This window comes from Pseudophryne corroboree, chromosome 6 (genome assembly GCF_028390025.1).
Source record: "Pseudophryne corroboree isolate aPseCor3 chromosome 6, aPseCor3.hap2, whole genome shotgun sequence".
In the NCBI taxonomy this organism is placed as follows: Eukaryota; Metazoa; Chordata; class Amphibia; order Anura; family Myobatrachidae; genus Pseudophryne; species Pseudophryne corroboree.
Genome location: NC_086449.1, coordinates 323,730,534 through 323,744,067, shown reverse-complemented (window position 1 = coordinate 323,744,067; position 13,534 = coordinate 323,730,534). Strand labels below are relative to the sequence as shown.

The 13,534-nt window shown below is 43.9% G+C and overlaps 1 protein-coding gene across 2 annotated transcripts in view; it reads left to right on the top strand.

Annotated features, from left to right (window-relative positions):
• The window catches only part of LOC134932162 (mucin-3B-like), a 75,341-nt gene that overhangs the window by 37,270 nt on the left and 24,537 nt on the right, over positions 1–13,534 (top strand). For both annotated transcript variants that reach the window (XM_063926310.1, XM_063926309.1), the window contains exons 7-10: positions 3,863–4,002; positions 4,132–4,256; positions 6,481–6,536; positions 8,759–8,913. In XM_063926310.1, coding sequence (XP_063782380.1) covers positions 3,863–4,002; positions 4,132–4,256; positions 6,481–6,536; positions 8,759–8,913 — 476 coding nt within the window. The remainder of the gene's footprint in view (positions 1–3,862; positions 4,003–4,131; positions 4,257–6,480; positions 6,537–8,758; positions 8,914–13,534) is intronic.

Genomic DNA, 13,534 nt, shown 5'->3' with positions numbered 1-13,534 from the left:
CCTGGGAACTGGCTGTCTGGTGCAGCTTTTTCCTTCTTCCCTTGTCTCTGTGCAGAAAGGAAGCGCCTTTGACCCCCTTGCTTTTCTGAAGCCGAAAGGACTGTACCTGAAAATACGGTGCTTTCTTAGGCTGTGAGGAAACCGGAGGTAAAAAATTTTTCTTCCCAGCTGTTGCTGTGGATACGAGGTCCCAGAGACCATCCCCAAACAATTCCTCACCCTTATAAGGCAGAATCTCCATGTGCCTTTTAAAGGCAGCATCACTTGTCCACTGCCGGGTCTCTAATACCCTCCTGGCAGACTGGACATTGCATTAATTCTGGATGCCAGCCGGCAAATATCCCTCTGTGCATCCTTCATATATAAGACGACGTCTTTAATATGCTCTATGTTCGCAAAATATTATCCCTGTCTAGGGTATTAATATTATCTGACAGGGTATCAGACCACGCTGCAGCAGCACTATTTATGCTGAGGCAAATGCAGGTCTCAGTATAGTACCTGAGTGTGTATATACAGACTTCAGGATAGTCTCCTGCTTTTTATCAGCAGGCTCCTTCAAAGTGGTCGTATCCCAAGACGGCAGTGCCACCTTTTTTGACAAACGTGTGAGCGCCTTATCCACCCTAGGGGATATCTCCCAACGTGACCTATCCTCTGGTGGGAAAGGGTACGCCAGCAGTAACTTTTTAGAAATTACCATTTTCTTATCGGGGGAACCCACGCTCTTTACACACTTCATTCACTCATCTGATGGGGGAACAAAACACTGGCTGCTTTTTCTCCCCAAACATAAAACCCCTTTTATGTGGTACTTGGGTTCATGTCAGAAATGTGTAACACATTTTTCATTGCCGAGATCATGCAACGGATGTTCCTAGTGGATTGTGTATATGTCTCAACCTCGTCAACACTGGAGTCAGACTCCGTGCCGACATCTGTGTCTGCCATCTGAGGTAACGGGCGTTTTTTGAGCCCCTGATGGCCTTTGAGACGCCTGGGCAGGCGCGGGTTGAGAAGCCGGCTGTCCCACAGCTGTTACGTCATCCAGCTTTTTATGTAAGGAGTTGACATTGTCGGTTAATACCTTCCACCTATCCATCCACTCTGGTGTCGGTTCCACAGGGGGCGACATCCCATTTATCTGCCTCTGCTCCGCTTCCACGTAACCTTCCTCATCCAACATGTCGACACAGCCGTACCGACACACCGCACACACACAGGGAATGCTCTGATTGAGGACAGGACCCCACAAAGTCCTTTGGGGAGACAGAGAGAGAGTATGCCAGCACACACCAGAGCGCTATATAATGCAGGGATTAACACTATAACTGAGTGATTTTTTCCCCCAATAGCTGCTTGTATACACATATTGCGCCTAAATTTAGTGCCCCCCCTCTCTTTTTAACCCTTTGAGCCTGAAAACTACAGGGGAGAGCCTGGGGAGCTGTCTTCCAGCTGCACTGTGAAGAAAAAATGGCGCCAGTGTGTTGAGGGAGATAGCCCCGCCCCTTTTTCGGCGGACTTTTCTCCTGCTTTTTTCATGGATTCTGGCAGGGGTAATTTATCACATATATAGCCCTGGGACTATATATTGTGATGATTTGCCAGCCAAGGTGTATTATATTGCCCTCAGGGCGCCCCCCCCAGCGCCCTGCACCCATCAGTGACCGGAGTGTGAGGTGTGCATGAGGAGCAATGGCGCACAGCTGCAGTGCTGTGCGCTACCTTGTTGAAGACAGAAGTCTTCTGCCGCCGATTTTCCGGAACACTTCTTGCTTCTGGCTCTGTAAGGGGGCCGGCGGCGCGGCTCCGGGACCGAACATCGAGGTCGGGTCCTGTGGTCGATCCCTCTGGAGCTAATGGTGTCCAGTAGCCTAAGAAGCCCAAGCTACCACCAGTTAGGTAGGTTCACTTCTTCTCCCCTTAGTCCCTCGCTGCAGTGAGTCTGTTGCCAGCAGATCTCACTGTAAAATAAAAAACCTAAAATATACTTTCTTTCTAGGAGCTCAGGAGAGCCCCTAGTGTGCATCCAGCTCAGCCGGATGGGTCATAGTGGGAGGAGCCGGTGCACACCAGGTAGTCCTAAAGCTTTCTTTAGTTGTGCCCAGTCTCCTGCGGAGCTGCTATTCCCCATGGTCCTTACGGAGTCCCAGCATCCACTTAGGACGTCAGAGAAAACCTCTTTCCCGGGTCCCCTTCAGTGCTCAGTTGCCGCTTTGGCCAGTTCAGTGAGAGTATGGGAGCTAGGGTGGCGGCCGGTGTAGTTAACCCGGCTCCGACCATCGCTATGCTGCTGCTTCTGAGCCGGGCTCGTTGAAGAGACCTTTGGCCAGGGAGAGGATGCTGCTGGGCTGGTTAATTTTCTCCAGGTGCTCCGTTGGTGGAACAGCTTCACCACTTTTAGCCTAAAGATAGATCCACGGTTATCTTGGCTTCTTTGCAGCGCCTAAGCACACCATGGTTTATTTACATAAACCCTTCATCTATTGTTCTCAGCTGCAATACAATACAGAGAACAATACAGCAGGGGATTAAGTCTGACTGCCCAGTCTCCGTTAATCCTATCAAAAGGCCAAAATAAACATGGACCCATCTGTAACTTCCGGATTGCGTTCTAATGAACTGCAAGTACTGGAAGCAGTGTGAGCCAGCCCAGCCTGACTGTGAATCAGCCTAGGTGAGGGGGTATAGGACCGGCCCATCGGAATCTGTCACGGTATCCTGGTGGGCCAATCCGCCCCTGGGCTGGATGAATGGGCCCCAAACGGAGTGATAGTGGTTTGACAAGTTGTTATCTGAAACATAACAAATGTTTTCGTATTGTGGTTTCGCTCCAAAGAACATGTAGAATACATATGATCAAGAATAAAGCGGATTTTCAAATAACCTGAAAAGAGATTAAATATAAACTCCCATATATAGTAGGAATTGTGGAATTGTGCGGTGAACAAGGCAAACATAAAGCATTCAGTTCGATCAGATTTAATAACTGTTTTAACAGGTCATAGGAATTTCACTCCCCCTGCCGCCGTGTTGCCCGTCGGCGGCGGGTTGCCCAGTCTGTAGGGCCCTTTAATCTGCAGCCTGTTTTTATATATAGGTCTCCCAATAACCTCAATTTAAACCTACGAAACCAGATAAATATGGTGCTTCAAAACAAACATAAAAATAAGTATGTTTGTTATTCCTAGAATTCAAAACTGTATAAAATCTCACCAATATTTAGGGCAGCCATCGGGGGGGACCGTGGAGACTGGAGTCCCAGGCCCTTACAGAGAGGGGTGCCCTCCCCTGACTCCTATCTCCAATACATGTAGAGCTGCACCAGTTTGTGAATCACCATCAGGCTGATGCGCAGGAAGGACGTCTTGAAACGAGCCTTCCCTGCGCATCAGATCTCGGAACCAATCCTGTAGGTCTGCAACACTCCACCTATATGTAACTTCACAATGTATGACATCACATAGGGGTAGAGTAGTGAGATTTTTTTTTAGGGGGGGGGGGGGGGGGGGAGAGGGGCTCTGTCTATTTTGTCAGTCCCGGGCCCCACAATTTCTGATGGCAGCCCTGCAAATATTAGATGACCATCAGGAGTAGAAAAGGTTCCTTTTATTTTTTCTTTTCTATCCAACTCTCTCCATTTAAATATATTGTTCTTCTCAATAAACAGGGCACGCCTGATATGATGTTAAACAGGTGGATCAGCCAGATAATTTGTAGTTGTACAGTGTATGCCGATCATTAGTCACAGGTGGATTAAACAGTTTGTATTGGGTGAGAAAGCAGGCATATTTCAATTGTTACCAAAAATGTGTCTTTTACCAAGCTTGACTCTACAGTGCTGACTTCATTTTCCTAGAGATGTATATGGTGATCTAGAAGTCAAAGGTTTCCTGTATCTGAACTCTCCTGTCCATATAAATGTGCAGTCTCTGCTATCAACCCTGCTGCCTCTTGTTAATAGATCTGTGGACTTCAGCTCAGTCACTGTGGCCGGTGGTTAGTATTGTTACTGAAAAATATATATATATATTTTGTTTTTGTTTTTTAGTTTTGTTTTTTTCTGTTCATTGTTTCCTAAACCGATTCATTGTCTATATATACTATGTTTGTGCTTGCTCTTTTCAGGTAAGCTCAGTGAGTTGAAAGTTCACTCCATTCTTTTTCGTGTGATAAACCAACCATTTGTGGTAAAATTGTTGGATATGTCCTCACCAGAATCCCAGATACTTAGCAAAGATCTATCAATGGTGGTGAGTTGCTGGGTGCATTTGTTGACCACACAGGTGTGATGTGTAAGGTTTGACTTAAATAACCTCTGACTGTATTTGTTGGCATGTCTGGTAAAACCTGATCTATTTGAAATTGGATTACTATCATGAATGGTGGTCATTGTTGTGTATAGCATTATTTATGGGCAGTACGGATGGTGTAATGGTAAGCATTATTGCCTCACAGCACTGAGGTCATGGGTTAGATTCTCACCGTGGCCCTAACTGTGTGGAGTTTGTATATTCTCCCCGTACTTGCGTGGGTTTCCTCTGGGTATTCCGGTTTCCTCCCACAATCCAAAAATATACTGGTTGGTTAATTGGATCCCAGCAAATTTAACCCTAGCGTGAATGTGACTGCGTGTACATGTGGTAAGGAATATAGAATGTAAGCTCCATTGGGTCAGGGACTGATGTGAATGGGCAAATATTCTCTGTACAATGCTGCGGAATATGTGTGCGCTATATAAATAACTGGTAATAAATAAATAAATAATAAATGTATGTATGCAGCTACACGCTTAGTAGTATTGTACAATATTTATACCTGTGAAATTCTTTTTTATATTTGGAGAAATTTTCTGAGTGTCCCTGCATAATGATACAGTATGTGTAGTAAAGGTAGTACATACCTGGTAATGAAGACAACTTATCCTCTAAAATTATATTTTTCCAAACCTACAATATTACTTTATATAAGCACCACATGACCCCTCCAGTTTTCCTAATGTTAGTCTTTAAAACTTCAGACCTTGGGCCAGATGTATTAAGCCTGGAGAAGTAATAAAGCAGTGATAAGTACAAAGTGACAACGCACCAGCCAATCGGCTCCTATATGTAAATTGACAGGAGCTGACTGGCTGTTGTGTTATCTCCTTGCACTTATCACTGTTTTATCACTGCTTTATCACTTTTCAAGGCTTAATACATCTGCCCTATTTGAGATTTCACTTTTGTATTTTTATTTGCCTTAATGTTTAAAATAGTTTCATGTCTATATCAATCATGTTCAAATTCCCTTGCTGTATTGATCTCTATTGTCTCTGTTGTAATGGCTCTACTACAACCCTACGGGGAAGTAATACTTCCCCTTAACATTTTCTCTGGGTGTAATTATTTGAGTACCTCATGATAAGTTGTCTTTTTGATTTCAGTGTCCTGTATAAATCACAGAACCTCTTGGTGATTTCTGTATTTGAAGTGACTAGCATTCAGATGGCTTAGAGGGGCTGGTGGTACAAACATAGCATTTTGGTGAATAACTAATCAAGTAAAGGTTGCCTGCACTCAATATAGTGAACACTCCAATGGAGGATTGTAGGCAATGGACTTGAATGTCTTAAGCCTATATTAATTATAACATTTAGCTGCAAATGCTGTTTTGTAGCCATTTTCAGCTTCTACCATATTTACTGGTCAAACTTGTAAAATAAAGTCCTTCTTCTACATTCAATGTAATGAATTCAAGTACATTGCAAAGGGGTACAGAACTGACAAGTCCCATGGCTCTTATCTATTAGTCTTTTCTGCAGCATCCCCTGCTTTTATTGAGGTTTCCCTATGAGCTATACTGTAGAACGCCCTTGCACCCATGCATTGGAATCCCTGCCTGTTTGGTTTACCACAGCGATGGCTATACTGTAATATGGACCATTTTCTTTGAAAAAGTCCATTGTCAGGCATTTCATTTCGCACTTTTCTTGTCACTGACTTCCACAGAGGGAAAACATGACTTTTCAATCTACTTAATACAGTGACATACTGGATAGCAGCTGTTTAACAATTGTTATACCTAATGGGGGACCCTTGGGAATTGCAGGAGCGGCCACAGGAGAAATAGATCTGTGAGTCCAAACTGTTGCCCTCCAACTTGCTTACACACCTTTGAGCAAACTACATGAACACTTGTTTTATACAAACTTACAAGACACAAGGTAATATATATCATAGGAACACAGACTGTACCTGATAGCTAAGGCACCTATTGCATCAATGATAGATAATGGTATTTGGATTTAAGGATGGCTCAGGAAAACATGTTGTACTGGCATAGCTAGAAACAAAGATGCCAGAAAATATTTAGTCTGTGCATGCGTGTGACTTTATAGTCGCCACAAGTTTTGGTGCAGGTACCTGTAGACAAGTTCCAGGTGCAAGGACAAAGCCCTGATGTTGATATGCATCTCTATATCTTGTGATCTTGTAGGTTCAGTCTGAGCTGCATGACCACAAACCACTCCAGGTGATAATCCGGGAATTCAAGTAAGTTTCAACCGTGTTTTTATTTATTTTAATGTAGGCTACTGTAACTTCTGAAATGTTTGTAGTTGTGCAAGTTTCCTACCAACAAAACCTCCACATTGTTTGACCAATGTTAAAAAAAAAAAAAAAAAAAAAACATTGGCACATGGCTGTCCTTGTTATCTGATCTTTCTAAATTGCTGATGCAGCAAACTTAGAATCATCAGAGGGTCTACTTTGGCATTTAAATGAGGCTTGCTTAAGGATCATTGCAAAATCCTAGGAACAGTGGTCACAAATGAAGAGGTGCACAGCAATGATCCTCCCTAGTGAAGAGATTTCCTTGTACAGTATTCAGCCTATTTTGTAGGCTGTGTAAGGAGAAGGGTGGTATGTAAAAAGGAAATACGGAGGCTGGAGCTTAAGCGCTTCAAAACTATGATCTTAAGGGACAAGCATAATTTATAATAAAGTGTGATTACTTGCCATAATAAAGTAACATTGCTATAGACAGGTATAATACCCTGCTGTGCGAGGGGTTACTACTTAAACTTGGCATCATGCTACAATGAATGCACCTGCCATTAAATAGGCAAACAATGGACTACATTTCCCAGCTGCCTCTGCAGCTGTTCAAAAAAATCATTTAGTCATGTCAGGTGGTTAGGCACGTGGCAGAGTGTTGTGGAGAAGTGTGAGGGAGGAGATGGGCCAGGAAGTGGTTTCACGTAGGAGAGCGAGAGGAAGTATTAGAAGCAGGGAGATGCAGCAGACAAACACAAAGAGCAGGGAATTGACAAGTTAATTAAGGAAAGTAGCGCAATCAAGGTCTAACGAAGCAGAGCAGTAAAAAGAGATGGCAGTAGAATCGGAGGTCAGAGGGAAGCAGTAACAGCCCACGGGGCATATGTATCAAAGCTTAGAGAGCAATAAAGTACCAACCAATCCGTTCCTACTGTAAATGTAGTTTTTCAAACACAGCCCATAACATGGCAGTTACAGTAGGATCGGATTAAGTTACAGTAGGAGCGGATTTGCTGGAACTTTATCTCTGCCTACTTTCTCTTTCCAAAGCTCAGTACATAGGGGGTAATTCAGATCTGATTGCTGCTTAGTGGCCGATCAGATCCTAACTGCGTATGCACTGCAATGCGCACGTGCATCGGACAACAACGAGCATCGCCGGTCAGCTACAGGATAGTGCGAAAAAGCCAATCGCACGGCATTTGCAAGGTGATTGACAGGAAGAGGCCATTTGTGGATGGCAACTGACAGTTTACTGGGAGTGTTCTAGAAAACGCAGGTGTGCCCAAGCATTTTCTGGGAGGTTGTCTGACATCAGCCCCGATCAGCCTGTTCTCATCGCACTGGAGGAGTAAGTCCTGGGTTGCGCACAGACTGCACAAAGTGTTTTTTTGCAGCTCAGCTACACATGCGATCGCACACTTGCACGGCCAATTTACACTCCCCCTGTTGGTGGCAACTATCTAATCACAGGACAGCAAAAATAGCAGCCCAGAGATCAGATCTGAATTGGGCCCATAGACTGCTAATGTTTCAAACACAACCTGTAAACTGACTCCAGCCCACTGGGAGTGATATTGCGGTCTGTACCCCTGACATCACTCCTGAGAATTCTGTGCGAGTGGGGCTAATACTAACTGGGGAATGTTCCCCATCCAGCACAACTATGCTGATCTCTGCATGTGCAGAGATCACCAGCAGCAGGGAGAGGTGTTGATCAGTCCCCTTGACCCCGCGCTCTGCTGCACTCTGCAATATGGTTAGGGGGATGGGCTGTGACAAGGGGGACATCGTTTGGCACTGGGGGTGGGAAACTGTGTATGCTGCCCCACCGTTGGTTTATTTTTTGCTCTGGGAACAATATACAATTTCTGACCAGTTTTTGGGGATTTTTTTTTTCTTTCTCCAAGTTAAGTGGTTAATAAAAAAACAAAAAAAAAAACACAATTTAATATTCAGTAGTGTCCCCAATTTCTGTGTGGCCTTACTGTCTTCATATTGTTTGTGGGATCTTTGCCCCTCTGCCTGTGGTTTTGGTTCAAGAAAAGGTGAGAAGCAAGGTTGTACAAGTGAGTTTCTGTAGGTAGCGCCTCAAGGATAAATACAACCAATTTATTATTCAATTACCTGTATGTTACAAAAGTATACTAAAATAATGCTTCTGTATATATTGAAATTTAAACAGAGAGTGTCTTATGCAATTCATTTTTTATCACTAGGAGTGGCTCTATAGTGTGCAGAGGGGACCTGTTGTATCAACTACCAGCTCCTGGCAGCAAGGAAATCTTGCAACTGTTACTAGACTCTCTTGGATCTGATGGAATTTTGGGGTCCTCATCTTATAAAGTGGATTCTAAAACTATATCTGTTGGAGGTAATTTAGATTTTGCCTAAGTTTTCTGGAATCAAACACCTCTACCCTCCCCCCACCCCTGAGGAAAGTGAAGAAAAAAGAAAACTCAATACATGTAATTTTGCATAAACTTGTAGAAATATATGCAGGTGTGTTCCATAGCATCCTGTATTTGTTGTACTCGATCAATTAATTTACTAAATCCACTTACACATTGAAACTTAGGTTTGTTCTTAAAGCTATAGAAAAGGGAGTCTCTCTTCACATTGCTACCTCAATAGATCTACAGCAGTGGTTCTCAAATGGTCCTTAATGTACCCCAACAGGCCAATTTTAAAAATAGCCATGCTTTTGCACAGGTGGTATAATCCAATGGACTGATAAAATAATTTATGCTTTAGCGTGGATATCTTTAAAACCTGGACTGTTAGGGGTACATTGAGGACCGAGTTTGAGAACTACTGATCTACAGGATTCTTTATTCATTACTTAACATAATTGTATTCTCAGGCTTTTAGTTCTAAGTCATCACTTACAGTACCCCAGTCTTATTCATACTGTATATTTATACAGTTCTAATGAACTTCCCCAATGTTTTGATAGTTCTCAAGTAATGGGGAATTCATATGGGGTTTCCTCTGCCTCCTTGGGATGTTCTTCTCCACCATAGGCATTCTCTTTTCAGAATGTGTAATACAATAAAAGCTTATCAAATCTATTGCAATCAATAGATTAAGTCCATCATGCTGGCAAATCACCAGGGAATCCTCATTCGGTGGAAAGATACATGGGTGAAGGATGTTTTTCTTTCTCAGAACCGGAATTTATTGCTCACAACTGACTTTAGCGCCTCAAGTGGGTACTGAGTGAAAGGCAACTGCATGTAAACATTCTAGAATTGAGGACAATGTGGCATCCTTAGAATATTTTCCAACAATCTGAAAAGATTTGCTTTCATGAACTGGTAGCACCAGAAGCAAGACCATGTTGGAAGTATTAGCAGTCATACCATGGACAAAAGACCCTTTCCTATCCTTTGTTGTGCAAAGGCAACATCATCGAGGATTAGCTTCGCCAATGTCTGTTCCATCCAGGAGAATGGGGTTTAAACAAAGGTTCCATTGACAGAAGGAATAGATACTCTGTGGGTACAATGAATATTCCAGATGAGGTATGTGTTCCCACCTTTATCTGTCAATGGCTGCACCATATGGAAGTTCAGGAAGGAAGCAGTGGATATAAGAGCGGCCTAGTCGCCTATTTAAAAAAAAAAATAATTTGGGGAATGCTCTTCTAATCTTCTGCACCAGGGGCTGATTCTTCATCCAAATCTGGATGCCCTTTCATTGATATTTATATTGAGTTGTCATTGATTGTGTTTAGATTGATCATCATTGCTGAGAAATAAGTGGCATCTCTGATAAGATGTTGGCTTACTTAATCTAGTGAACAACTTTTATTTACTATTGGATTTGCACCACAGAATGAATCTCCTTCATCTGGAAGACTATTTTATTCTAGCATTGCCCCATATTCTTGATTTATTGTTTTATTTTTTTTATGCTGCATAGCTGCACTGTGTGAACACATACATTGAAATGTATGTGTTCTCATTGAAATCCCACTGTCCTATCATCTGGCCCAACCACAGCATGCTGCCATTGGATACAGCGGTGGCGGGACTACCGCACATGTGTGGGTGCCTGCATAGGCGCCCATGTGCAGTCTCCTTGCGGTCAAGTGGGTCCCGCTGAATGGGACTCGTTTGGCCGCTATGGATGGCCCTACACTTATAAAGATGATTCATCCTTGTATAAAGCCTTTTGGGAGCCCTTGGGATCTGTGTTGTACTTGACACCATAGACCTGGAATTATTTGCATTTTATATTCCTTTTTCTAAATTCTGTGGCCATAAGGCCTCTGTTGTTCCACTTCTGTTCTCTCTAAACACAGGCTTTCCATACTATCCCTTTAAACTGGGACACAAATGAATAACCGGATCTGTGGCTGGCTGACTTAAAGCATTTCACCTTGTTTTAATCAGCCACTGAACCTGTGTAATCCATGATCATACCAGTTTAAAGGGAGGGTATGGTAATTAAGCCTATCTTTACACCATCACCCTTGGAGATCTCCTCCGCTTCTGCAATTTCTCTGAGTATGGCCTTGCGTCTTCATTAAATACCCTGTGTGTCTACCAGCCTGTATGGTTTCAAACATTCCCTGAAAAGACACAATTTTAATGCTCAACTCTGCCCTCCCTGCATTCTTCCCCCCCCCCCCCCCCCCCAATTCACCTACAAGTTATACCTTGATTCCTGTCTCTGTGTGCACTGTAATGGTCGCCAGTGCATTCCAACTCCATCAACATTCCATGAGGATTCTGTCTGCCCTTTCCAAAATGGCATCACTCTGTACATAAACAGACACAGGCAGCAGATGATAGCAGTAACAGTACCTAACCACACACTGTAAGGGTTGGAGCTGGCTGCAGGGGGAAAGTAGGACCCTGGAGGCAGGCATGGGAGGAGAGAAGTGGTGAAGGAGGTGATGGAGCAGCTGGAAAGGGTATTATCTCCGTCCTGACACTTGCCTGTATTAACTGTTTATCTGCACTGTACTATGCCCTACGACCCAGTACTTTGGCGCCTCTCAAATTTTTGTTTGGGAGGGCAAGCTGTCCCCTTGTCCCAACTGTTCCTGCGCCTATGATGGTGGATACTAAATTATTAACTACTGCACTCCCTTACCCTCCCTGTGACTCACCTCTGCTTCCCAGAAAGATAGTGAGTTATTGTACTTTGCCCCTTTTGTACTTATGCTATCTTTTTGGGTTTAATAGTCTTTTCTCTGGCTGGGTCCACAGGATTATCCACAGGATAACATTGGGATATTGTCGAGCGACAGCGAAAATGGCACCAACACGGTCACAAGCTTTCTGGCCTTCCAGGATGCATTGGGGCCTCCACTATATAGTCCCGCCCACTGACTCAGTCAGATCAGTTTTTCGCTTGGTGCGGCAGGAAGCCGCATGGTCACAGGGCTGCTGTGCGAGCAGCCTCAAGCTTTTATTATTTTATTTTAATAGACTTACTATATTGTTTTTTTGAGCGACTTCTCTTAACAGCGTCTTAAACGCATACTAGAAAGAGTCGCTCCAACAACTCCCCACCGGGTCGCAACAACGCTTACCTTCGGGTATCAGTGCTGTCTCGACGGGCGTCTGTGTCGGATGTTCTAGCAGGTCCAGCAGACGTAACCAGGCTGTGGCCGGAGCATGGGGAGACGGTGAGTCTATGGACTTCCTCTTACTAGAGGGGTCAGGACACAGCTACACTGATTTGGTGGAGACTACAAACAGTGTGTTGATGCGCTGAACATCTAGAGTGCGACAGCGCTACGCTCCTATGATCATAGGCGCCAGGTCTAGGTAGAGGCTGCGATCCTGGGAGTTTAAGTCAACAGGGGGATTCAGACGCTCTCCTGGCCGCCCCTCCTCTGAGTTCATGGCCAGTTCCTGCGTGTCTCTCGTTTCATGAACTGACCTCACTTCAGGCTCAGACGCTACCACGTGGGTACTCTGTTGCAGCTTAGACGCTGCAGTTGTGTACACTGGAGATAAACCCGCCAGACCAAGTCGCAGGCCTTAGCGTCTGCATACACGTGGAAGTCGCTCAGCGTCCGTGTCTGTTGGTGAGCGTCCGTGTCCGATATCCGTTACCAAGAGCGGCAGTGTACACCAGTAGCGTCTGAATCCACTCAGCATCTTACGAGCGTATTTGCTTGGATATGGAAGTGTGGTGAGTCTCCCTGTATCCCGCTCTCTGGAGGCAGGGTATACAGTACTAAAAATTCTCTACTTCTTAGTATGCATTGTTAATTTTTAGTACCTATTGCATATGAGACCTGTATATTACTGTGTTTTCTGCATGTTGTGTTGAAAAAAGAACCAGTTAAATCAAGTACAATTTTCCTACTTATGTATAAGTTGTTATGGAGGTTGTATTCTCATATGGCAATGTCTAATGCTTTAACATGTGACTGACTGCTAGTATGTGTGCTGACTTTTCTGTGATAATGTCAGTCCTGTTCTGACCTTCAAATCAGGTGCACTGTGGTCAGATTGATCTCGCCTCTATATACTGACATATAGGATGTTTTTCAGTCACAAATTGTGTAGTCAATAACAGATTATTACCATGTCTGTGAGTGGCAAAAGTGATGAGAATTTATCAAGCACTCCTACAGCCCTAACATGCTTATCTTGTAAGTCAGGGGTAATTGATATGAATCAATTAGTCACTTATGAGGGTTTGTGTGCAAACTGTTTCGCTTTTCAGCGAAGTAAAAAACAGGAGTTGGTTCAGCCACCAACAGAGCCACCATGGAATATGTTCGCAAAGACTCTATCTTCAATAGCGGACAGGTTAACTCCGGTAGCACCACCTCAAGGGTTAGGTTACACTATAAACCCATACATGCAGCTCCCTTCCTATGGTTTGGTTCCAGTAGCCTCTACAAGCAACCAGGGGACAGGTAAGACTAAGACAGATACGTCTGTGTGGCAGACTACACAGGATGATACATCGGATGATGATGATGATGATACAATAGATTCAACTCCGTATGATGATCAGTTGCA